At 44.7% G+C, this 22,632-nt stretch overlaps 8 protein-coding genes across 8 annotated transcripts; 6 read left to right on the top strand and 2 right to left on the bottom strand.

Moving 5' to 3' along the window:
• Positions 1 to 123: 123 nt before the first annotated feature.
• TbgDal_VIII140 (hypothetical protein, unlikely) lies at positions 124 to 435 on the bottom strand (the record flags this gene model as incomplete). Its single annotated transcript, XM_011777036.1, has 1 exon — positions 124 to 435. One exon carries the CDS (start codon positions 433 to 435, stop codon positions 124 to 126), a length of 312 nt encoding a protein of 103 aa, XP_011775338.1.
• Positions 436 to 604: 169 nt separating this feature from the next.
• On the top strand, positions 605 to 2,338 carry TbgDal_VIII130 (hypothetical protein, conserved; the record flags this gene model as incomplete). The annotated part of the gene is made up of 1 exon (XM_011777035.1): positions 605 to 2,338. One exon carries the CDS (start codon positions 605 to 607, stop codon positions 2,336 to 2,338), a length of 1,734 nt encoding a protein of 577 aa, XP_011775337.1.
• A 577-nt stretch (positions 2,339 to 2,915) lies between these two features.
• Positions 2,916 to 3,449, top strand: TbgDal_VIII120 (methionine-S-sulfoxide reductase, putative; the record flags this gene model as incomplete). The annotated part of the gene is made up of 1 exon (XM_011777034.1): positions 2,916 to 3,449. The coding sequence occupies one exon, from the start codon at positions 2,916 to 2,918 to the stop codon at positions 3,447 to 3,449; it is 534 nt and encodes a 177-aa protein (XP_011775336.1).
• A 773-nt stretch (positions 3,450 to 4,222) lies between these two features.
• Positions 4,223 to 11,554, top strand: TbgDal_VIII110 (hypothetical protein, conserved; the record flags this gene model as incomplete). Its single annotated transcript, XM_011777033.1, has 1 exon — positions 4,223 to 11,554. The coding sequence occupies one exon, from the start codon at positions 4,223 to 4,225 to the stop codon at positions 11,552 to 11,554; it is 7,332 nt and encodes a 2,443-aa protein (XP_011775335.1).
• Positions 11,555 to 13,458: 1,904 nt separating this feature from the next.
• TbgDal_VIII100 lies at positions 13,459 to 13,923 on the top strand (the record flags this gene model as incomplete). The annotated part of the gene is made up of 1 exon (XM_011777032.1): positions 13,459 to 13,923. One exon carries the CDS (start codon positions 13,459 to 13,461, stop codon positions 13,921 to 13,923), a length of 465 nt encoding a protein of 154 aa, XP_011775334.1.
• Positions 13,924 to 19,140: 5,217 nt separating this feature from the next.
• TbgDal_VIII95 (T. brucei spp.-specific protein) lies at positions 19,141 to 19,596 on the bottom strand (the record flags this gene model as incomplete). Its single annotated transcript, XM_011777031.1, has 1 exon — positions 19,141 to 19,596. The coding sequence occupies one exon, from the start codon at positions 19,594 to 19,596 to the stop codon at positions 19,141 to 19,143; it is 456 nt and encodes a 151-aa protein (XP_011775333.1).
• A 277-nt stretch (positions 19,597 to 19,873) lies between these two features.
• Positions 19,874 to 20,401, top strand: TbgDal_VIII90 (T. brucei spp.-specific protein; the record flags this gene model as incomplete). The annotated part of the gene is made up of 1 exon (XM_011777030.1): positions 19,874 to 20,401. The coding sequence occupies one exon, from the start codon at positions 19,874 to 19,876 to the stop codon at positions 20,399 to 20,401; it is 528 nt and encodes a 175-aa protein (XP_011775332.1).
• Positions 20,402 to 20,500: 99 nt separating this feature from the next.
• Positions 20,501 to 21,316, top strand: TbgDal_VIII80 (T. brucei spp.-specific protein; the record flags this gene model as incomplete). The annotated part of the gene is made up of 1 exon (XM_011777029.1): positions 20,501 to 21,316. One exon carries the CDS (start codon positions 20,501 to 20,503, stop codon positions 21,314 to 21,316), a length of 816 nt encoding a protein of 271 aa, XP_011775331.1.
• Positions 21,317 to 22,632: the final 1,316 nt, after the last annotated feature.

Raw genomic sequence — 22,632 nt, 5'->3', positions numbered from 1 at the left:
CCACATGTTCCTCCAAAAGCCGCAAGGAAAGACGTGTTTTCACGTACGTTAATCTCCCAAGAAAAAATATGTTTTGTCATTTAGCCCTGTGCTTTCCCCATCCTTGAAGGTCCGTGAAGGTGATCAACTCATCTCCATGCTTCCTTGCTGCGATGCATATCCACAGAAGAGACGAGACGAACAGATGGAAAGGGAAGAATGAAGACAAAACCAAAGACACGAAGCAGGCGGAGGGAAACTAGCAACAGGATATGCACTGCACGAATCCGATGATTTTCCGTGTTCCACTCGCGCGACCTTTTCTTCCACCGATTGGAAGTTGAGTGTTTCTAAAATTCCTTTTTTTCTTTTCTGAGGCATATGGTTATAGGCGTTCTTTCTCCTTTGTCCCTTTTCCCTATTGGCTACCGAATGTGCAAGTTTGTATTCGCTCATTCCCCTCTTCGTCACCCTTTCGGATGGGTAGATTTTTTTTTGTTCTTTGTTGAGTGCGTTACCACCATTTCGTTGTATATTTCCCTTCTAATTTTCGACCCTTTTCATTTAAAAAAAAAAAACAGCTGCTGTTAAGTTATTACCAATAAGTGTTCTTTTAACATCGACAATGGTACTGGCATCCATTCGTGTGCTGGTGTGCGGCACCGATTTTAGTTCAGTTGAGGCGGCACTCGGTGGCATGGTGGAAAATAAACATCACGCCTGGAACCGACGGTATGAAGTGACATGTACCTCTGTTTCGGGTGTCGAGCGTGCTGACAGCCGCCTTTTGTCCACTTGTCATCTTGTTGTTCTTACGCATGGTGCCATCACACCTTCTTCAAAAGCAAGTTACGACAATAAACCCACCATCTCCATTCCGGGAACATCGAGTGACGCATTGACGTTATTACAGGGTTGTGACTTTTACTATGGTCAATATAATTTAAATGATCTACGGGTAGCGGTGGTTGACATTGGACTCTCACCGTTACACATCATATGGAACAGTAGTACCCGCTGCATAACAGAAACTGGGGAATTGTCCTTACGTCGTGCCTTTTGGCTTTTTGACAAGGATGGTGACGGAGTGCTTAATGAGGAAGAAATTCTGGCATGGCAGCGTTCCGCTGCGTCAGTCTCATTCTCGAAAGGTGATATCGCCGATATGCTGGCTGAAGTGTCAATTCCGAACGCTAGCATTCCAATGAATTTCGATTTGTTCAAAGCTGTCCAAGTATCCTATTTGTTAAAGAACGATGCACGGAAGGTATGGGCGACGCTGCACATCACGGGTCTACATCCCACCGGGCTGCCATACTCTTGGCGGGATATAAACGCTGTTCGCGTCAGCAAGGAATGTAATACCTATTTATCACATCATGCCATTCAGTTTTTTAGAAACTTGTACAAACTTAAGCGGTTCCACGATATTGACGACATGTGGAGCGTCACTCCCGGCTGCCCATGGGCGCACATCAGCGGCTTCATTAAGTCTCGGATACCACTGGATAAATTTATCGAATATTGGAAGTACATGGCGTTAGTGAAGCGTGAGGTGGTTATTCAGTATGCTCTTTACTGGGGTTACAAAGGTGACACAAGCATCCTCTTCCAGCTTCGCAGAGCTCGCCCGTATCGGGAGCCGGGGGAAACGGTGCCAAATATTATTACTGTCTTGGTCCTTGGTGCTCCCGGGTGCGGTAGAAGGAGTCTTATTTTCACTTTAACGGCTAATGATGATGAACTCTACGATGACCAGACAATACAGCAGGTCACGTATGTCCGGACGACGACATTTTTCGTTCGCAAGGGTATGGAAGAAGCGCCTCAAACAGTGGCGTACGTTACTCTTCCTATCGATTCAGCTGGTGAGCTACTAGAAAATGTCGTGCAGGAAAAACAAGTGGACGTGGTTCTTCTCTGCTATGATGGAAGCCGCGTGGCGAAGACGACACCTCCAATCATGGATGCTTACGTGAGAGCCACTGGTTCGCAGCAGAAATGCCACAATTTGCCTTTCATAGTTGTTGCCACTAAGGCTGAAGTTTCCCACGAAATTGAGGAAAACGTTGCGGAGGCGCAGCTTGCTATGGAATCCTTTTGTCGTGAAAACCAATTGTTGTGGCCACCGGTTGCGACAAGTGTGGAAAACCCTGAGGAAACAGAGATTGCCACTCTTAACGAGTATGTGTATGCTGTTGCCAAACAGCCGGAGATTGCCGTTGCCAGTCCACCCATCACAACAATACGCATACTGAGGCGAGTCGCTATTGTGTCATTTGCAGCTTTTGTTGTTGGGGGCATAACCCGCTTCCTCATTAGAAAGGTCCTGGGTACCTCACGGAAGAAAGGCCGGTAGGGTGTTAGAAGGAATATATGTTGTTGTCGATGTCGTGAAGAAGAAGAAAAAAAGGAAAATGAATACGGTGGAAACCTTCATATCGATGTGCGCATTGTTTTACCGCTTTATTTTTACTGTGACTATAGGGTGGAGGGGGTATCCCTACCCATTCTCCAATCCTACTTACGTTTCGCATCCCTCTCCAACTAGTATTAGTTTGTATTTCCATGTAGACGCTTAAGCAGATAATGGTAACGAGGCCACCAAACTTATGTGATTCTCTTTCCCCCCTCCGGTACCGCTAGTCATTTCCGTAGAAGGTAGTTGCGGTTTGTTCGACCCCTTTTAGTCGGCATTGCTTACGGTCCTCGTAAATTTTCGAATAATTCACCCACCCCGATCGTTTCTGCCTCTCAAGTATTTATAGCCTCCGACAAAGTGTCTACTGTTCCTACAACTGCACGCTTTATCCACGCTACTGTAAGCGGTTGATTTATCAATTTTGTATTTACTTGTTACTGTTTGCGGTCGTGTGCAGTGGGGGAGGGAATACTTCTTCATTTTCAGCATATACGCACTATTTGTGTCGAACAAAATGAACCCAAATGCTGTTGCCACTTTTGCTGCAGGTTGCTTTTGGGGAACCGAACATTTCTTCGTGCGACAATTTGGCGCTGCTCTCATTTCCCACAAGGTTGGTTTTATGGGAGGAAAAGAGCTTCCTGAGATGAACTATCAATTGGTGAAGAAAGGGGACACCGGTCATGCAGAAGTTCTTCAAGTGACTTACAACACTAATGAACTAACGTACGACGCGCTACTCAATTTTTTTTTCCGCATGCATAACCCCACCACGCTAAATCGACAAGAAGGCGATGTCGGTACACAATATCGAAGCACCATATTTTATCACAATGAGGAGCAGCGGAACGAGGCGGAAAGTTTCATCGAAAAGTTGAATGGCGGCGACGAAAAACTACGTGAGAATATTGTTAAAGCATTTGGTAGTAGTGCTAAGGTTGTAACAACGTTGGAAAGGGCGTCTCGCTTTTATCCTGCTGAAGATTATCATCAAAATTACCTTGAGGAAAACCCCAATGGGTATTGTGCACACCGTCTCTACTGGTGAATGGCACAATTTTTCTCCCCTAGAGAACTCTCAAATCTCCCTCAACTCCTTTCATTTTTTTTTTGATAAACCGGTTTGTACGACAGCAACTACGTTGCTGTCAGGTATTCGGTTGGATTCCAACATTTAAAACAAAAGAATTAAAGCACATCCTACCGCGTAGCGAACACTTCATGCTGGTGGTAACTTTCCAGGTGAGGGGGGAGGGGCTGTTTTGGATCCTTTTTCTCCCTTCTGTGCTTCATCTCTCTCTCATTTTTTTTAAAAAAAAAAGTGTTTAATCTCTTTGTTTAATTGTATTTCACGACTCAAAGGAAACGAGAGGAGTAAGTGAACTTGGGTAAAGTAAGTTAGCGAGCGGTAACTGTCCCTAACTTATGTATTTGTTGTAATTTTTTTTTTCCAACTGCAAAGGAGGGGACAGCCAAGAAAGAGAAAAGAAAAATGAACCTCATGGTTTGAATAAAGAGAAGATGGTGTTTTTGTCGCGGCTGTCGTGAATAATATATATATATATATTTTTTTTTCCCTTCTAATTTGTCGGCGCGTAGCGCAGTTGGGAAAACATCGTGCTGAAGAAGCATATTTCGTATAATAACTGACGACTGGTTGCGAGTGGGATCATCAGCATCTAACACTTGCAACCGGGTCGTTGGTTGTGAGAAACTTACATTTGCACGGGAAATTCTTGCCCCTATCATCTAATCTGTACTTCCTTTTCTCTACGAACGTGCACAGGTATCAGGGCAGTGGGCCACTACGGCCCAAAAAAGATGCAACATATTATTTCGTTTTTGTTGGCCCGCGTCGCGAAAGTGGCGGATGTGAACCCTTTCGATGTGGAGAGTTCTTTAACCAAAAGGTCACTTCGAATTCGCAACGTCAAGCTCAAGAAGGATGCACTGAGAGATATCACTCAGCTCCCTGTCGAATCAGGTCACGTAACGGAAATTCACTTCGACATACCGTGGCCATCATCCAAAGATGCTCTTGTTGTTCATGCCAAAGAAGCGAGGCTACATTTGAACACATGCTCTCATTTGGCCACTTCTGATACTGAAACGGAACTGAGTTCAGACATCATACGAAGCGGTATAACAGAACAAAGCATCCTTGGGAATAGGAACTGTGCTACATCACCATGTAACTCAAGTAGAAGTCACTCACGTGTTAGTTCGTCGACTGCAAGCCCCAAACCTATTGATCACACGAAGGAGGATGCGGACGCACATGATGACGAGGATGAGTGCATGTCTTGTTGTAGCGAAGTTAGTTCATCCTCAACTTATGTAGACCCGGGGGGCAATGAGGCCGTAGAGGGGGAGGAAGGTATCATATCATACCTATACGGCGTGGTCAAGAGTACTATGTCCGGTTTGGTGGACAGAAAGATTCTTGTTAATGTAGATGTCCTCACTCTTATGTTATCGGTTGGACCCAACTCGAACACAAGACTTGAAATAGTCTTCCGGGATCTTGCAGTACATGTGGAGCCATGTGCTTGTAACGGAACTGAAGAGATAAAAGTTGTGAAGGCAACCGTCAGTGACGTGACTGCTAAGGCGTTTGCTGGAGAGTTGTGCGCCACGTTCGTGACCACTGATGTTGCAGCGGTTTGTGTTACATCTGTATTCCTGCGTGGAGTTTTGTGTAGGCAAAACGTCACCATATCATTGGAGCAACAGGTGTCTCTGCTAGTTAACCACGACGTCCTCCTCGCCTTGCACGCTTATTTAGCAGCGAGTCGCTCGTTTTTGGAGCTTCCTGTGTACTGCCACCCCCATATACATCTCCGTGGCTCCGCATCCTTGTGGAATTATGCGCATTGTTGCGTGATGGAGCTCCTTCGAGATCGAAGGAGGAGGTACAACTTTACTTTATCTCATATCCGCTCTTTTGCAGAAGCGCGGCGTGCATATATTCAACTACTGAATTACTGCCACCAAGTGGGCGACATTTCAGCAAAACTAGACGCAATGGTTGAAATCGAGCAGAAAGTTCGCTACAGGGATGTCATTTTATTCCTTAGACGCACGGTGATGGAAACATATGCCAGGACATCAGTCACCTCTGATATAGCAAGTGATGGAGGTAAAGGGAGGCAGCTTGTAGATGCAATAATGCTTTCCATTCATGTGGACATTGGTGAAGTGTACATTTACTTTCCAACGGGAACTGTTATGCTTCTGGGTGAGATTACCCTTGTTAGCCGAGTGGACGAGACTAATGTTCACATTGGGGACGTATCACTAAAAGATGACAGCATGTGGGAAACTCTGCGTCTACCGGGTGCTTCTGACGTGCCGTTTTTTAGCTTTCAGAAACGCAAGACGAAGGGAGCGTGTTCCCTAAAGGTAAATGTAGAACCTACTCGCATTGCATTATCGACACCGCGACTACTCGAAACAATCAAACCGGTAGCCTCCATTCTACCACTTCTCTTTGTGGAGATGGTTGCAACATCAAGAACCGCACCAGCACCATCATCTCGTGGAACCATGGAGAAGATGAGTTTTGTTCTACCCTTCCTCCGGCTAATTATCGACGATATCAATGTCGAATGTGAGAAACTCTCGCTAATAATCATTAAAGGAGATGCTCCGAGGGGCTCACAAATTGGAGTTTCGCTACACGCCCTGTCCGCACACTTTGGTGAGGGGGCCCACGAATTAGTTGCGCCCATCAATGTGCGAATGGGAGATGAGGGTAACATCATTGTTTCTGAGTTAAAGTTTAATATTTGCCCTGCATTTTGGGAGTACCTTAAGCATATTTGTAGCGAATGGTCAGAAGTTGCTTGGGTCGGCTATGAGTCGTATAAAGGGGCCACCAAGCGCACACAGAGATCGAGCAACGCCAACGTTTCTATTTCGAGCTGGGAAGAAATTTTTACCGCTGCAGATATTCATCAGGTATCGAGGAGGAAGAAAAAAAGCCAGTGTATTTGCATAAAGTGCATTCAGTGTTGGTTTGTACCAACGGAAAGCGTCATAACTATTGGAGAAACGCGTATTTTTTCCTCTAAGAATGTGAGTGACGAGGATGTTCTTTGCATTCATCTGCGATCATTTATGCTTACAACAGAGGATGCTAGCAAACCCTTTTTCATCATTGATTTTCCTCGCGGCGCCAAGTGCCGGGTGGCTTCGCTATCGAAGGGTCGTTTGTTTTGCGCACTGGCGTCGTCGAGCGTCGTGGAAGTTACGCTGGGAGTGTTCTCGACGCAGAAATTGCTCTCTGCATCAAATTTACAGTTGGGATTGAGCCACCCAGTGTCTCATTTTTCGGTCGAGACAGTTCAAGTTTTAGACGCAGTGGAGGTTGCACCCCTTCGTGTTTCTTTTTGTTCCCGGTTGCACTCTGCTTTAACACATAACTTTCTTCCACCAGTGGCTTGTGTCCTAATCAGTGTGGGTTCCGTTTGCGTGCGGGTTGATCGGCTGACTGCTGGGGAATTTAAGCAAATTACTTCAACGATGGAATCGTGCGGCGCACTTTTCGTAAGTCCACATGCGTGGAGGGAATGGTGCTGCGCGTTTCCGCATAACAGTTGCGAAATTGCAATAGCACTCTGCAACACAACTTGCGTCTTGTCATTTGGCGAATCTGGGGTCCTGCAATGTCGATGCAGGATCCCAAATGCGGGCAGTGAAAGCGCTCTTTCCTTTTTCAATTGTTTCAGTGAGTTTTTTCATGAACTACGTGATTCACCACCCGCGCTATTGATTAACAGCTGCGGTGCATACACAAAGGAACTGTACATACCCGCTGTGGACGCTGAGGTGCTTCACCCTCTTTTACCTTCCTCTTGTTTGAAGGTGGAAGTCCGTGATCTTTCTGCCTCATTTCTCTTCAGAAAAGAGGCGATGTGTGTGCTTGGAGTGCATGCGGAGGGTGGTTTGACCCCTTTGAAACTGAATGTGCAGTCAATAACAATGTATGGTGGGGATGTTATTTCATTGAAATTGGAGGCGTTGAAATTTGTTCTCGCCTCAACAGCTTCCACGCAGGACGCCCGTAAATACGGTGCGGAGGCAACATCCGTTTTATCAACCTTTGAAAAACAGGCGCTTGTTGAGTTGGAATGCATTGAACTCAAGACAAACTTGTGCGACACACCGTACCCGGTTCGGCAACTGTTTGATGCACTATTGGATATACGCCGCATGGCTACTTCACTATCAAGAAAGCACGTTATCACAGCAGATTACCTGCATGACGTGTCATATAACCTCGATATGATCGGCTCGTGTTTCTTTAATTGCCCGGGCAAAGTTGTTAACGTTGTGGAGTGCGAGTTTTTAGCTGTTCGTGGAAGTGCTCGCTTAGTAGTATGTCGGGGAACTCATGTCCTTTTTCAACGTTGTCGCATCTCCACGTTGATTCGGAGTTCTATTGCAGTTGAGGATGAAAGTGGATCTTTTCTTCTTTTGGACTGTGATGACACAATCAAAAAACTTGAAACCCATGAAGCAACGCAACTTGATGCTCCTAATGTGAGAGACATTTTACGTTGCATAGTGCCTCATGGACTTCATCTGATGATTCACCATAGTAGAGGGGAACTTCTTTTTCCTACGGGTTGTCAACTTACATTTGCGTTTACTCTCGTGGGTGACTGTTTGTGTTCCACCTCTTACGGATTGGGGCTTCAACTCTGCTTACAAAACAGTTGGGTCGACTACATTGATGGCAGCGTTTGCTCGCGCGTTTTTTCTAGCACCACTTCCGCTGTAAACGTCGCAACAAGGTGTAAAGAGCATATTGGTACCGTGAACGCCACACTTCAAGTTGATCGTGTTGGGGTCCCCATGGGTTTGGTTGAAACAATGCAGCAGCTCATTGGCGGGACGAGTTGTCGCAAAGGTTTCAACGGAAGGTCAAGGACATCGCCTCTGCTGTGTTATAAACGCTTGAAATATCTTTTCGGGGAGGGGAAGTGGTCTATTGCTGTGTCTGCCTTCCCCATCGATATCCTCCTTCGCGGTGGTGCATCGGTTGCGCATATGGCCGTTAACAAGTCCCTACTCCGATCGAAAGTTGAAGCTGATGGAGGAGAAGCGCATGTGGATTTCCGATTTGGTGTACAGGAATTAACATTGTGGGACTTCTGCTCACAGTCCTACAAACGCGCGTTGCAGCGCCCTCTGTCAGTCGCAGCAGTTGCTCGTTTGTTAGATTCGAAACACGTTGCATGTGAAACTTTACTCTCTTCACTCGATCTGTCTGTTTCGATAGAGCAAATGAAATTCATTGCATCCTCCTTCCTTCCGGGAAATTTTGGAAGGGGACTTACGGTACCCCCCACGGTGGAAGTAATTAACCAGCTTGGGGTATCACTGGTTTTGGACGTCGATGACGGGGAGCGCGTTGTGGTTAAGGAGCGCCAAACATTTTATGGTAACCATCTTGTCTTTCCACGTTGCATTCACTCCGTTGACAACTGCCGAATATCGCATTTTGAGAGTTACCGAGACCCCAACCCAGAGAAAGAACTCACGGATGTGCTACGCAGGGCGTGTGTCGTTACATTAACATCTGGAGAGAAGGTTCGAATTGTTAGGCAGGTACTCGACCACACCCTCTCTCAACGTGTGAGCTTCCGCACCAGTTTTCAAATTAGCAACAGGTTACCATGTGGTGTGGTGCTTGGGGCTATCGATTCCTCGGTCGGTAAGCTGGAAGTTCCTCCAGGCGAAACCTTACCTGTCCCCATTCACCTTATTTCTAGGGACGACATATCTCTTTGCTTGATGTCCTCCAATAGTGCCTGCACATCTGAGCAGCAATTGCTTAGCGAAGGCTCATTGAGAATTTTATTTAAGTTGGCCGAAGAGCGTGGGGATGATTCTATTGGGCGTCTCAGAAAGTTTGTGCTGGGAGACGTGCCAGTATATATTGATGTCACTTATCTTCTGAGTGGCGGCGTTCTCACGATGTTTCTATCTCCCGCACGACTTGGCATTCATAATGGAACCCGTTTTAATATGAAAGTGTTACTACTAATCAGTGATCTTGTTGTTGAGGAATGCATTATCGAACCGAGCGGCACTTTTTTTACGCTGCAGCACGATCCCTTTGGTCCAAGGGTGGATTATGTTTTTGAAAGTATAGTTTACTCAGACACCTATTTCAGTACTGATCGTGTTGAAGCGTGTTTCAACGAAGGATCGTTAAGACAGAGGGTTCTGATGAGGCACAGGGAATTTCCCTACAAGCGCTTCTTTGAACTGGATATTGGACAGCAGGATGTTGGCAGCTGCACTGCGCCTAGTGTCTGCACCGTTCGCCCCTATGGCGTCTTTGGGCTTAAAAATAACTCTGGTACGGATGTGAGGTTTACCACCGAGGTAGGGAAACCAACTGGTTTGATCCGGGATGGCGCATTGAGTCACGCAACAGGCCGAAACTTTGCATATCTACCCCTTCACACTCGCCTGGTATTACATGCGGGAGAACTGAGTTCCGTTTCTTTTGAAGTTACCGAAGATTTTGAGGAACGCCCGCTCTTCTGCGCACCGATGAGCGTCAAAGGCACACATCTCGGACAGCCTCATCTTTTTCTCATGCGGTCTCAAGTCGATCGCTTCGGTTACTTCATGGAGCTAATACCACCTCTACTTTTTACCAACATGGATGATTTACGGGACCTCCAAGTAAGACACGTAACGAGAAGGGGTGGGTTGTTTACCGATGAGTTGCCACACTGTTTCACAGTTCCCGCAGGGGGGACGGTATCTTACACTGCTCTAGCGAATGATGAAGTTGTAAATTTTGCATTCGCATGGAGCGCAAAGGGTAGCGACACAACTGTAAACATCGAATTTAGCGCGCCTGTGGCGGTGAGCCTCTTACCACAGACATGCTCATCTGCTTTCATCGAGTGCGGAGACACACACCATGAGATTCGCGTGTTCAAGGAGGACCGCTTCGAACCAACTGTGGTGTCAGTCAGTGAACCGCGCCCCCCATACGTGACTGTCGTCAACTTAACATCGCACAACTATGAGACGGTACCCCGTATGAGTGTCTCATCGTACACTCCTCATTCCTTAACTAGTGGCGAAGTGGTATTGGTTCTTCGTGAAGGTGTTAACTCTTCACGGAGATTCCGGGTCCTTCTGTCCCACGGAACAGAGGTAGAAATTGGAAACGATGTAGCAGCCTTCATTCACCAAAGGAAGGACACGGTCGGATGGGTTATCACCCTTGTGACAACACACGCTATTTCTTCGCTGCGAAGTGGCTTAGGAACATTGGTTGGTAGCGCTGTGATAGTTGAGACGCCTATAGAGGAGATGATGTTGCGTGCTGGTGTGAAAGCATGTGGTATTGGTTTGCTTGTGGAGGATGGGGATAACATTCCAATTAACTGCGTGGTGGGCCGATGTGAGTCGTGGTTGGTTTACGAACACAAGAGGGTGACAGTTCAATGCACAGTGTCCAATATGCGCAGCAATGGTACCTACAACGGGAAGATGAGCCATGAAATAAAACCCTTCAGTATTGATCTCACTGTTCGCGACGCACGAATCGTCGGCAACGCTATTCTTGCCTCTTCCGTGTACAGTCACGTCACGACTCTTGAATTGGAACTATCGGACACCTTTGTGTATCAAATGCGGAGGCTAGGAAGACGCTACAAATCCTCAGAAACTAACAAGGATTTGGAGAATGTGGTACGTGTGCAGCGCGGCATGCTTAGTTGTTGGAAGCTACTTAAATTCATGAGTGTGCAGCTCCACTTTATAAAAATGTCCGATATATTTGTGCTCTTCACGTACGATAGGAGTGACCGGCCGCCTGAGGACATTATTTTTAAAGGATCTCACGTCGGTAACATTTTCCCTTCCATTCACCGTGCTGAAATAACTCTTCCCGGTACGCACCGCAAGGACTTCCATGGCGCTTCACTGGCCAACGTATGGAGCGCGTGCTGTGAAGCTGTTATGATGGAATTGTTGCGGCAGGTGCCTCAGTTGGTCTCAGGTGCAGTAGTTTTTCCGTCCTTTTCGTCCATTCAAAGCGTGTTGAACCGCATTGGGGCCGTCATATTTTCTTCCAACAGTAAGAATATCGACGCATCAGATACTTTACTGCTATAAAGGTGCGCCAGAGACAGTCGCGTCTCAAAATTGTTCTACCCCGCACACTAGTTCGTGAGTGGCAATGTGTCATCTTCACTTGGAGGACAAAGGTGATGTGAGATGACATGTTGTCTTATTTTTTTCTTTTCTCTGAGTGACATTGAAGGTTAGGCGCTTTGACAAATATACCGCAGATAGAAAAGGCAAGGTTTGGAAGGATCACACAATTCTCATCTCTTGCATCTGAAGGGAGCCAACTTGCTCCCCGCACTGCGTGAAGGTCGAAACTATTGTTTCTATGGTTATTTTCACTTGCAGTGTGTGATGGAGGAGCGGAGGGTAAATCCTTTGGTGTTGTTGCCCACTCATTTTCCCTTTTATTGCCAATGTCAAATGCGCTCGTTGCTTTTTGCATCCTTGTGTGAAAGCAGCGACAGGCACGTATGTCCGGTGTGATCCTATTTTTGTGATTTGTTGTTTTGTCTTATCGAATGCTGTGGTGCTGGCCTAACCCTAACCCTAACCCCGCACACGTTATTATGCTATGGAAACTACCTGTGAGGGTCCGTAAAAACATCAGGAAGGGAACGCACTATCAAATTTCTGTAGATCGTTCGTCTGGCCCGTAGCTCCACTTGCGCATTCTGCTGTGGTCAACATCCGCTTTAGTTGGGTCAAGGGAAAGAAATGGAATATAACGATAATCGCTGCGTGTGTGAGGTATTTCATAGTCTATGACGAGGCGTGGGGGGAATGAACCTGTTGGTTGGGAATTCATCCACTTTGGATCGTGTTGCAAGTGCCTCATTACATTGACGATCGTTTCAGGAGTTTTAAGTGAGGAAAAAACATCGATGAGGTGAATGCAAAAATAAAGTTCGTGTGGTTCTGTAATTTTGTTTTTCACACATTTTTTGCGAGCACGTGTTTGCTTTTGTTTCCTTGCTGTAATGCACTCGTTGAAGAAACTAGAATATTGAAGGGATCTTGGAATAATTTGCCTATGCTAACAGTCATGAAGCTATTTTGAAGAGAGCGCCGATTTGTTTTCCATCCCATAACGACTCAGGTAGAACGTTTTCTTTAATGCAGTAATGCTAGTGCCCACGGGGCCGCGCTACGGTGGTGATCCGGCGAGGTAATGCACGGTGCCGAAAGGTTGCCACCGGCGTTATTGCATCCTTGAGATGGCATGGTTCAGGATTCCGGTGGAAAAAAAAAAGCTGCACCGGCTTCATTTGTGCTGCTGAACTTTTCGAACCGATTATGCAGCAGGCGGAGAAAAGTTTTTGGGTCCATTTTCTTGATGTTCCACTTGCTGTTGTGATGAAGTTTGGCGAAAAGAGTTGCGTGTGGGCACACGTTCACCGAGTGCGTTCCAGGGATTTCGTTTATGTTGTGATGTTTTTATGTTGTGCTGCGGGGGGGGGGGGTGCTTACGAATTTTCGCTTCTTCACCTTTTCAAGCCACGCTCATCGTGGAAGCCCAGATTTTGCTGCAATAACACGGTGCAAATCCTTAAGAGGTAATGTGTCAACTGGTGTCTTCCCCACGAACATTTTTTTTTTTTCGCGTTGGCAGTAAAGTATATGTCTATCCTTTGTTTAAGGTTACGGGTTAGTAGTAGTCGTGCAGGTGTGGAGAAAAAATAAGAAGTGGAATGGCAATAAACGTATGTGACCCTCTGTGTTTACTTGTGTCCCACTTTTTCTGAGTTCTTTTTTTTTTTTTGCGTGTGTGTATAGTTAGAGTAGTTGAGAAATGATTGACAGTTTGATGGTTGCCGGTTAGCGGCTGGCAGCTGCTTCGAGATGAACGCGTAAGAGGGGTATTTGCCGCAGTCGCAGGTCGGTTTGGAGTAAGAGGACTGTAAATACTTATTCTCGCATGACCAGTTATTCTCATTTCAGGGTTGCTCATTATGCAGGAAATAAATAAATTTTACCACGGAAGTGTTGAGAGGGCCATGGAAACATTATCAGTAGTAGGAGAATGTCTGCTAATGATAATGCTGGTGGGCTACTCTGCATTTGTGAACGGCAAGATCATCTCATTTTCAAGGGGAAAAAAAAGGAGACTCACAATCACAACAACGGAGGTGGGGGAAAACCAGAGGGATCCGCGGATGGAAGCAGCAGATGCGCCACAGAATAAGAACAAAACTGAACCTGGTGAAGTGGAACTGCCGGTCAGGCGGAAGCAAAGTGAGAATGGTGCCAGAACCGAAAGGGAGATGACGAAACGTCCCAACCATGAGGCGACGACGCCTAATCAAACAATTCTTCCGCTCGCGGGGAAATGCAGCCACAGAGCAGGTTGCGGCCGCGGCATGACACCACACAGTTGGGGATGGTGTGGACATGTACTCAATTCATGGGTTTCATGATACAACACAAAATATAGAGTTCTTCATCGGTTCTGAAACGGATGGAGTTCTCAAACTAAAAGTGTACGCGACCTTTAAAAAAAACGCGAATTTGTGCCGTGCAGATAATTTTGTTGGTCTCCATGTGGAGCGGTGCGAAACTTTAACGGAGATCAATGTGAGTGACTGCGTCGGATTGAAGTCCTTCGTAGTCAAAGGGTGCCCAAGTCGTCGCGAAGTGCGTGGTCTCGCGGATGCGCGTAATTTGGATGCGTTGAGTTTATCAGATCGTGACAATCTGAGGAACGTAAGTGAGTTGTGCATAGAAAAAAAAAAATGAAGTAAAAGCAACAAATCTAAACGGTTGTGCGTCGTTGGGTGGCGCGAAGTTTCTGCGGGGATGTCCGAAATTGGAAAGAGCTTTACCTAAACCATTGTACGAATCTAAAGGATCTGGATGGGCTTCAAAAAGTTGTTGGGGTGAAAACGCTTTACCTATCCGGATGTACCAAATTGAACAATATTAGTGAACTACGTTATTTAAGGAGTTTAGAAAGACCGGATCTCTCGGTATGTGTAGGTCTTAAAAATATCGATGCCAAAAAGATTCTTTGTAATTTTAAAAAAAATTGGACATCTTTGGTTGTTTGAACCTAAATAATTTGAACGGATTACAAAATCTGCCGGAGTTGGAGGACCTGCGTTTCTCAATGCGGAAGCATAACTGAATAGTATAAAGCGCCATTTTACTATACGATATTATGAAAGTTGTAGGCACCAGAATGCGAAAGTCTCCCAAAACATTAGGTAAAAAAAAAAAAGAGCAAGGCTGTATAATTGTGTGATGGATGTCCACATTTGTTTCGTAACAGCGGACGAAGATGAACATGAATTTATACTACTAGGACCCCCACCTCTGACCTCATAACATTGTAAGAGCCACTTTACACCAGCATACATTGGGTTTAGCCCATTCACAGATGTGCTGTTTTTTTACTTTTGTTTTCTTCCATCTACAGTTACTCATCGACTGTTTATCTATGGGCTTGTCCTATTATTATTATTATTATTATTTTAACGTTGGCAGTTCCATATTTTGGGTCGGGATGATTTGACTCGATTTAAGTGCGTAAAGCAGTGCTACCCATTGGTTGTCACTACCCGCTCACGGCCCTGGAGGAGTGGCTATGTTTATTTCGCTCATTTTTTATCCTTTTTTAGTGCAAATGGTAAGTGAGGTTCCCTGATGTTGGACCCCTAAGTCGAAGAGGTGGTTGCTGCGTGTATTGGTGTTGAACTGCGCATGCGCACAAAAGGCGGGGACAACAGATGGGAATTGAGTTATGGTACCGGATTATTATTTATTTTTTTTGGAGAGGGGGGGGGAATGTGACAGTAAGCTTATGGTACTCCATTACCGTGGCACCGACTCCTAAATGGACTGCTGATCACGATGGGAAGCCGATCGGGGTTCCCTACCGCTTTCCATTTAGATACGCCAAATGCTGAATAAGCGTCTGGTGTTTTGAGAGTTTGCACCTTGCCGTTGCATCAACCTTTGCTTTTGTGGACTTCAGTTGCCTTGTTTTGCGGTAGAGTTTTGCGGATTCTTTAAGGTGGGTGTGGTCTTCTTCCTTCGATTTCGTAGGTTTCAACTTTGCTTTTTTTTTTTTGTATCGGGGTCGTGGAGTATTGCACTTTGGACAACTCCCTGAGAAAAGATGCCAACCACACATTTACATTGCTTCTCTTTTTCCTTGAACTTGTCTGCTTTGTACTCTTGCCTTCGCATCCTTAATAGTAAGTCTCTCAAACAAGTGCGGAACTCACTTCCGAGACAACATCCTCAACCCTTTTTTTTTTGACTACCTTACGGGGCTGTCGCCTCTATCTTACCTAAAGGTGAATTGCCAGGTATTGCTTAGTGGCGTGTTTTGTTGAGCGAAGAAAGGGGAACATTGAGATGAGCCTTTGAGGTTAGAGAAGTAAATCCTGCTAATTTGTGTCACTTTTTTTTTTGCCTTGGGAAACATTTGTGTTTTCGTGATGCTCCCTGGAAGTGGAACTCCAGCAACGACCGTCTTGAGGCGCGGGTACACCTTCTATGTCCGCGATCTCTTTTTTTTTGCTTTTAAAAAAAAATATCTTGTCTCCCCTGTACCTCCTTTTTCGTCCATCCCCACTTCTTCTTTCCTTTTTTTTCTAAGATAAAAAAAGGAGTGCCGTTGTGTGCCAGGTATCCTTCGTTATACGCAGTTCGGGATCCACTTGTGGTGGCATATTTTGCTACATGTTGGACATGGTTCTGTGTCTAACATAACCTTCTGATTTTCCCTTCTTTCTCCACCAACTTTCGGTTTGTAGTTGTGCTCCGTTACCCATGTTTTACTCTCTGGTTCCCTTTTATACCATTGACTCTCGGGCGTTTGTATTCTCTACCTTCCGTTTTCTTTTTTTTTTTTGTCAAACCCTTTTACTATTTTCTTCGACGCTCTGTATACTTGGACGGTTTTTTTTTTTCGTTGCCTTTTGTTTTTTGTTATACGTTTTTTTCGTGCTTTTCAACCAGTGCGGGTGTCAGAGCCCTTTCTCGGTAATTCCTCCTTGGTGCTTTTCTGACTTTTTTCTCCTTCGGTTATCTTTATGGGAATGTTTTGTGTTTTTTTTGTTTTAAATCACCACAACGGCTCACTTCAATCAAAGATTTTCACACAGTCGTCACGCCGGGATTCCTCTCGTAGCTTTACTTCATTCCCCAAGCTTTGTTGCTGATGGCACTCACTTGCTCCTCCGTTTGTGCGCTTTTATCGTGTGCACAACCGCTGCCTGACTCACGCGTGTATCGCACTGAATACTGACCGGATAACCGGATCGTTCCTCTTTTTTTTTTTTTGCTATGTTCATGTTTGTTATTTTAGTTCGTTTTATTAGCTCCGTTTTCCATCACAATGCGCTCTGCCATGGCTGCGGAATATCTTTCCAGCTCTGTCATGACTTCTTCCGCTTTTGGGTTCGATGACACTCCTCACGAAAGCGCGTCCAGCGTGATGGACCCGTCTGAACTTGGCAGTCGGCCCCGTGTCAGGTGTTCCTTCTAAATTCCCTCCCCCCGCTACTTCTGCCTCTCGTTAATCTTTTTCATGTGTCCTGTACGCCGGTCGTCTGCTTTGCGGTCCGCTCTCTCACTTCCTGGGTTAAGCTACAACTCATTAAATACGTCGGAACAACTCTCATTCTTTGGGATGCGCGCCGTTGCTCACGGCGCTTTGCCTTATTTTTTCTTCTCTTGCTAGCTCGAACTCAGCGCGTCTGACAACTGCATCCCCCTCTGCAAAAAAAAAGCTAAATATGCGCTTTCACCATTGGCAGGCAGAGCGCATGATCATTCTTTGCCCGTTCAGTTCCTGGAGACCGATATCATTCCTGTTCCCTCATTTTTGATAGCTATAACCCTCGTTCTTTGCATGTACCTCCTGCTCCTTTATTGGACCGAGTGGTTGGCCCAAAGGATTTGAGACCTTCGCGTTACCCAGGTTTTTTTTCCATCTCCAGTTTGATCAGCGCCCTTTACGTTTTCATGCCGCTTTATTTCCCCGCGTGCACTCCATAATTTTCGCTTCCAAAATTTGACACCAGCCCATTCATCCTCTTCGGAATTGCCTCCTTTGTGACGGGGTTATTGTTGTTGACAAGCGCACGGTTTCGTTCGCCCAATTCTCGCCGCACCGGCAGGTTTGCACCTGTTTCTTTAGCGTGTGCACGAAGACTTGTCGGTAAGTACTCCAATATGGTTTGCTCCGGACCCGATAAAACGATGGTCACCACTTGGCTCAGTCGCCAGCCCCAATTTAACTCCCCACGCTCCCTGTAGATGATCACGGTTGATCCCAAGAATTATTGTCATCCTGAAGCCGTTCGGTGGCATTCCCTCCGCTAGCGGCCGTGAAAACCCTTCGTCAATAGCGTATTGCATAACTCATTCGCCTCCTGTGTAAGACGTTGTTGGTGCATCTCATGGCTGGTTGCGGGAATTTCATATTTTCGCCTACAGGCAGCGCGCTTTCCGTTGGTATAAATGTGCCCACCGCCTCTTGAATAAAGGTTGATGGTTTGCAGAAACGTGTTTGGCACAAGTGTTTCCTGTGGCTCAAATTGGAGTATGAGTTCATTCGATATTACCTGAGAGAATCCTATACTATTTTCGGACCTTGTGAATAATTATCTACATCAAGCGTTTGCCGCTATTTTTCTACTTCCTTCTCATAGGTCTGAAGCCTGAGCGATTACCATTATTCGGTATCATCAGGTTAGTGCACGGCTACCTCCATCTCGTAGACACTGTTCTTCTAGTTCTTCTTATTGTAAGAACGAATTTGTTTAATTATGAGCTTTGTTCAAAGTGGTGCCTATTGCTAATCATTCATAGTTGTTTTTTTCTTTCTGACAGCCAATGAAGATTTCTCTCATTTGAGAAGGGGTGCAGGGACAATTACTTTCTGTGTCCCTGTTTTGTATGGACGTGTGTTATGATTGTTTTTAACTCGATGCTGTCGCCGCATTTTTTTTACAATGCCACCTGGCAGCCACATGCCCCTCTGTGTAGTGGGCAGTAAGAGGTGATAAACGTGCTGATTGTACTCATCAAGAACCTCCGGAGTAGCCTTTCCAGCGTGTAGACTGCTGAGGTGTGGTCTCTTAATGTTTTTTCTTGCTTTCTATGAATACTTCCGGTGAGTGAAATAATATATCTTTATATACTCGTGGAGGGATAGTTGACATTGGCGCCTGCTCCAACTACAAATGCTCATGCGTCGGTGATGGATTCCAATGTTTCATATTCACTCTCCTTTTTTTCGTGTGTTTTGGAAGCCGACTTGGAAATACAACGGGGGGTGCATGCGTATCAGCATGGGTGTGTAGCAACTACAGCTCCACCGACAATGGTTACTCCTGCATGAAGTTGAAAAGCATTTTCATGGGATGCCTGTGATCAAGCAGCCGATAATGTTGACGGTTAAAAGTGCCGAGTTGCAGGCTCTCCTTGCGCATGGCGGACGAATACGTGTAACACCGTCCTGTGCAGCTACACGCTCTATGTATAAGAATTTGAATGGGAGTTAGTGAGAGGGAATGGTGATGGTCAGTTTTTTTTTTTTTGAGAAATCCTCGGGAAGTGATTCAACATTTAGAAAGGGTGATTACAGGGCGCAATGGCGAAATGATGGAGACAGGAGCAGCTCATATCCACTTTGCTACATGGTGGTTGCAAAAAATAAATATTAACAAGAGGGGATGAAAGTTAGTAAACATACCGGAGTCGTGATCGTGTGGTGCTTGATAAGGAAAACTCTCCACAGTTAAAACTGAGAAGCGGATGATAGACCGCATCACTAAAGCATTTCCATCTAAAGTTGACACAAAAACCAAACACAGGCGCAGGAGTGTAGAGAGTGGCCTAGCGTAGCTCATTGAATTGGTAAGATTATTATATGACACCGTTAGGGCTAAAATATCTTCCGTAACTGACTCCCAGACGAAAGCAGGCGATAACAATAACAACCTGCTAATGCGACCCGCAGCACCCGCAAGATCTTGGTTTTCGACCCAATATGGGCCCCGCAGCCATCTGGCGTACTCGTCGTCATCGCCGACTCTCGTTGGACATAAACATGTTGAACACTTCGCATTTGTCATGTAAAAAAAATAATATAGTACTTTAACATAATTATATGACTAACACCCTATAGGTACAATATTTTCATTTATAGTACAGTGTCAGTAAAAACGAAACATTGGAATTTCAAAGGAAAGAACTTATGGTAGAGAAGCGAAAGCACTGACAGTAAGGGCGCTTCCACATAAAAGGCAAATGGCATTTGCCTGGTGGCAGCAAGAATGTTCAGTCCCGGGCTGACGTCGGAGCCCAATTACGCATTTCGCGGCAACCCCGCGTACAGAAGCTACTGGTCCGATGCGGGTGTGGCGTTTAAGAAATCAGAATCACTGCATCATAGCCTTGAACCATGTTTACTCGCCACCTCAAGGTGTAAGCGTAGGCACTCAAATTGTTTCCACCATTTTTGCGGCTCTTGCAGGAAGTGCTATGGAAAGCACATGCAAACGAATAGGAGGGAACTGCAGCAAAGAAAGCACTCAGATAAAGTCCGTCATTATGGAATCCCAAATGCCAAACACTAGTGAAAATGTGCCTTTTGCCAGGTATGATGCAACTGAAGAGGATGAAGATTTAAATCAATGCGAAGAGAAGAATCGTGTAAAAGAGTTTGGATATCAAAAAGAAAAACGAAAGAAGGAAGAGGTAATTGTGGAGACTAAAGTTTCAAAGGTTAAAGGTGAAAAGAGTAAATCCAAAATATGCAGGCGTAAAGGTGAAAACAGCGATGAGGCCGATGATGAGTATTATGAGTGCCGAGAGGGAGTAACTAATAAAAGAGCGTTATATAACCTTTTGATAATTGTTATTTTTCTTTTCTTCTAAAATTACTTACAATCATGGGAGAAGGTATATCGAATACGTTAGTGAGTATTGGGTAAAATATATGGGCATTTTTTCTGTGTTTGTCAGTAGGAGATCAATATGAAAACCATAGTACTGGCGATCATTCTCGGCCTTCTCGGGTCCTCTGCGGATAAAGAGGAATGGGATAAAATTAAGCACTTGTTTTACGATGACCTCGGGACACCCAAACGGTTGTGCTCCGCGTTTGCAGATGACAGGGGTATGCAGATGTTTTGCCATAGGGGGAATAAGTTGCCGATTTGGAAAGTAATGAGTTGTGGTATCGACGAAAAGGGGGATATTTTTGTGTCCTATTCAAACGAGTGGAAGTCTTACGAGAAGCACATATTGCTGGAACAAGATTTGGATGACTGGATTTATTTGGGAGTGAATCCAGAGTGCACCATTGATGACAAAGTTGAATTACCTAAGGTTCCGGTCACCCAATGCACAAACGAGTCGCTAAAAAAGGTGGAGCGAAGGGTAAAAAATAATAATAGGTACAAGAGCTGGGATCCTGCGAAAGGGAAGTGCATTATCACCACTCGTCCTCTTGACATTCTTTCAACTGAAGGAGAAGCAGTGGAAGTTAACGAGGACGACGAACCAGAAGAGAGCAGGAATGAAGAAGAGAATATGACTAGAGAACTTGAAGTTGAAAAAAAAAGGCGACACAAAAAGAGAAAAAGAACCGCAAAAAAACGAAAAACGATATTGAGTAGTGAGAATACACACGAAGAAGGAATAGATGACAAACATGGTGCTGATGCCGATGATGAATATGCGAATGATAATGAAGATTTTCAAAACCTGGTAAAACAAGGTACCGCGAGTCCTCAAAAAAATAAGGGTAATATTTTCTTTTTTTTATTAAGCATTTTATGTTATTTTTAATAAATTGTTGTATGACGGTAACGTCATGGGTGGACCAAAAGAATTAGTCAAAGAATAATCACGAAATACTGTCGATAATATAATTATTTATTTATTAAGAATTTAAAGTTATAAATAAAATTGTTGTAATATTCGAGGGGATATTTGTGTCGTAACGAATGGTATCATTAGTTTAAAAAACTTATATTTACACCATGAGGTGTTCTCGGAATTGAATATAACTGTTGCTTCTTTTTACCAATTTTCATATACATCATATAATAACCTATGCACACATAGTACAAAGTAAGAAAATAGAATTAAAAGGTTAAAAATAGTTTACCCTATATGATGGGCGACACCTTATAGATTCATGAACAGCGTGAAAGAAATACTGTTGGGACAGTGAAAATTCGTAGTGATGTAACACTTAACATATGGTGGGTTAGATAAGGTATGGAAGTTTAGTATATAAGGAAGTGAGGGGAGTGAAGTTTAAAGGAAATTAACACGCACATACATATATATATATATGTTTGGAGAAGGATGTATTGAATTTCTTTATGTTGTACGCTATCATTAAGCTAGAAGCTACTATGGGGATTACAAGTGTTTAAGTAGGTGGTGCGTGGCACGTATCATCATTTACGAAAACAATTTTCTTTTGTCATTCAACACAATATTAAGGTAATCATTTGTGTTCACGATCTTTGATCTTCAGAGGTTGTTTTAGAGAGGTTATTAGCGGTGCTGAAAGTTGAAATTTGTGGTGAAATGTTTTCCTCTTGATGGCTGTAAATACCTGTTTAACAGGCTGCACGTGGAGATTCTTTTCTCTTTTTGCTTATCCGTTGTTTTTATTTTTGATGTTATTGCTGCTAAACAAAATCGAGCTAAAGTATCTTTGCGTTTAGCATCTGAACTGTACATGCTACGTTCTCTCCTCTTAAACACAAATATGTGGACGCTTTTCTCGCTGTGAAGTACGTACCGCTGCGCCAGGTTTCCACATTTAAGCACAACAGTTAAATGGAAATGGCTGATCAAATAGAGTACGTTTTTCCATTAAAGGATTTTAGCAACTCTCAAATTGACGGTTCATGCTTCTCCGTTAGAGTATAGTACCTGTGCAGAGTGTCTGGATGAGAGACTGCTACAGGAAAGAAGGTAGTAGTTAAGAGACTCTTTTTCAATGTAAAACTAATCAGTGGTATAGTAAAGAAGTATCCAACTACACCCTGAAACAAAGGTGTAAGGTTCTTGGCATAATTGAAAAGATGGTGTTTCAGAGCACGCTTGAAGCGGAAACCATTTTCTTCCCACTATGCGGATAGGCT

The sequence above is a fragment of the Trypanosoma brucei genome, chromosome 8 (genome assembly GCF_000210295.1).
Source record: "Trypanosoma brucei gambiense DAL972 chromosome 8, complete sequence".
Lineage (NCBI taxonomy): Eukaryota > Euglenozoa > Kinetoplastea > Trypanosomatida > Trypanosomatidae > Trypanosoma > Trypanosoma brucei.
This window is presented reverse-complemented; position numbering and strand designations above follow the sequence as displayed.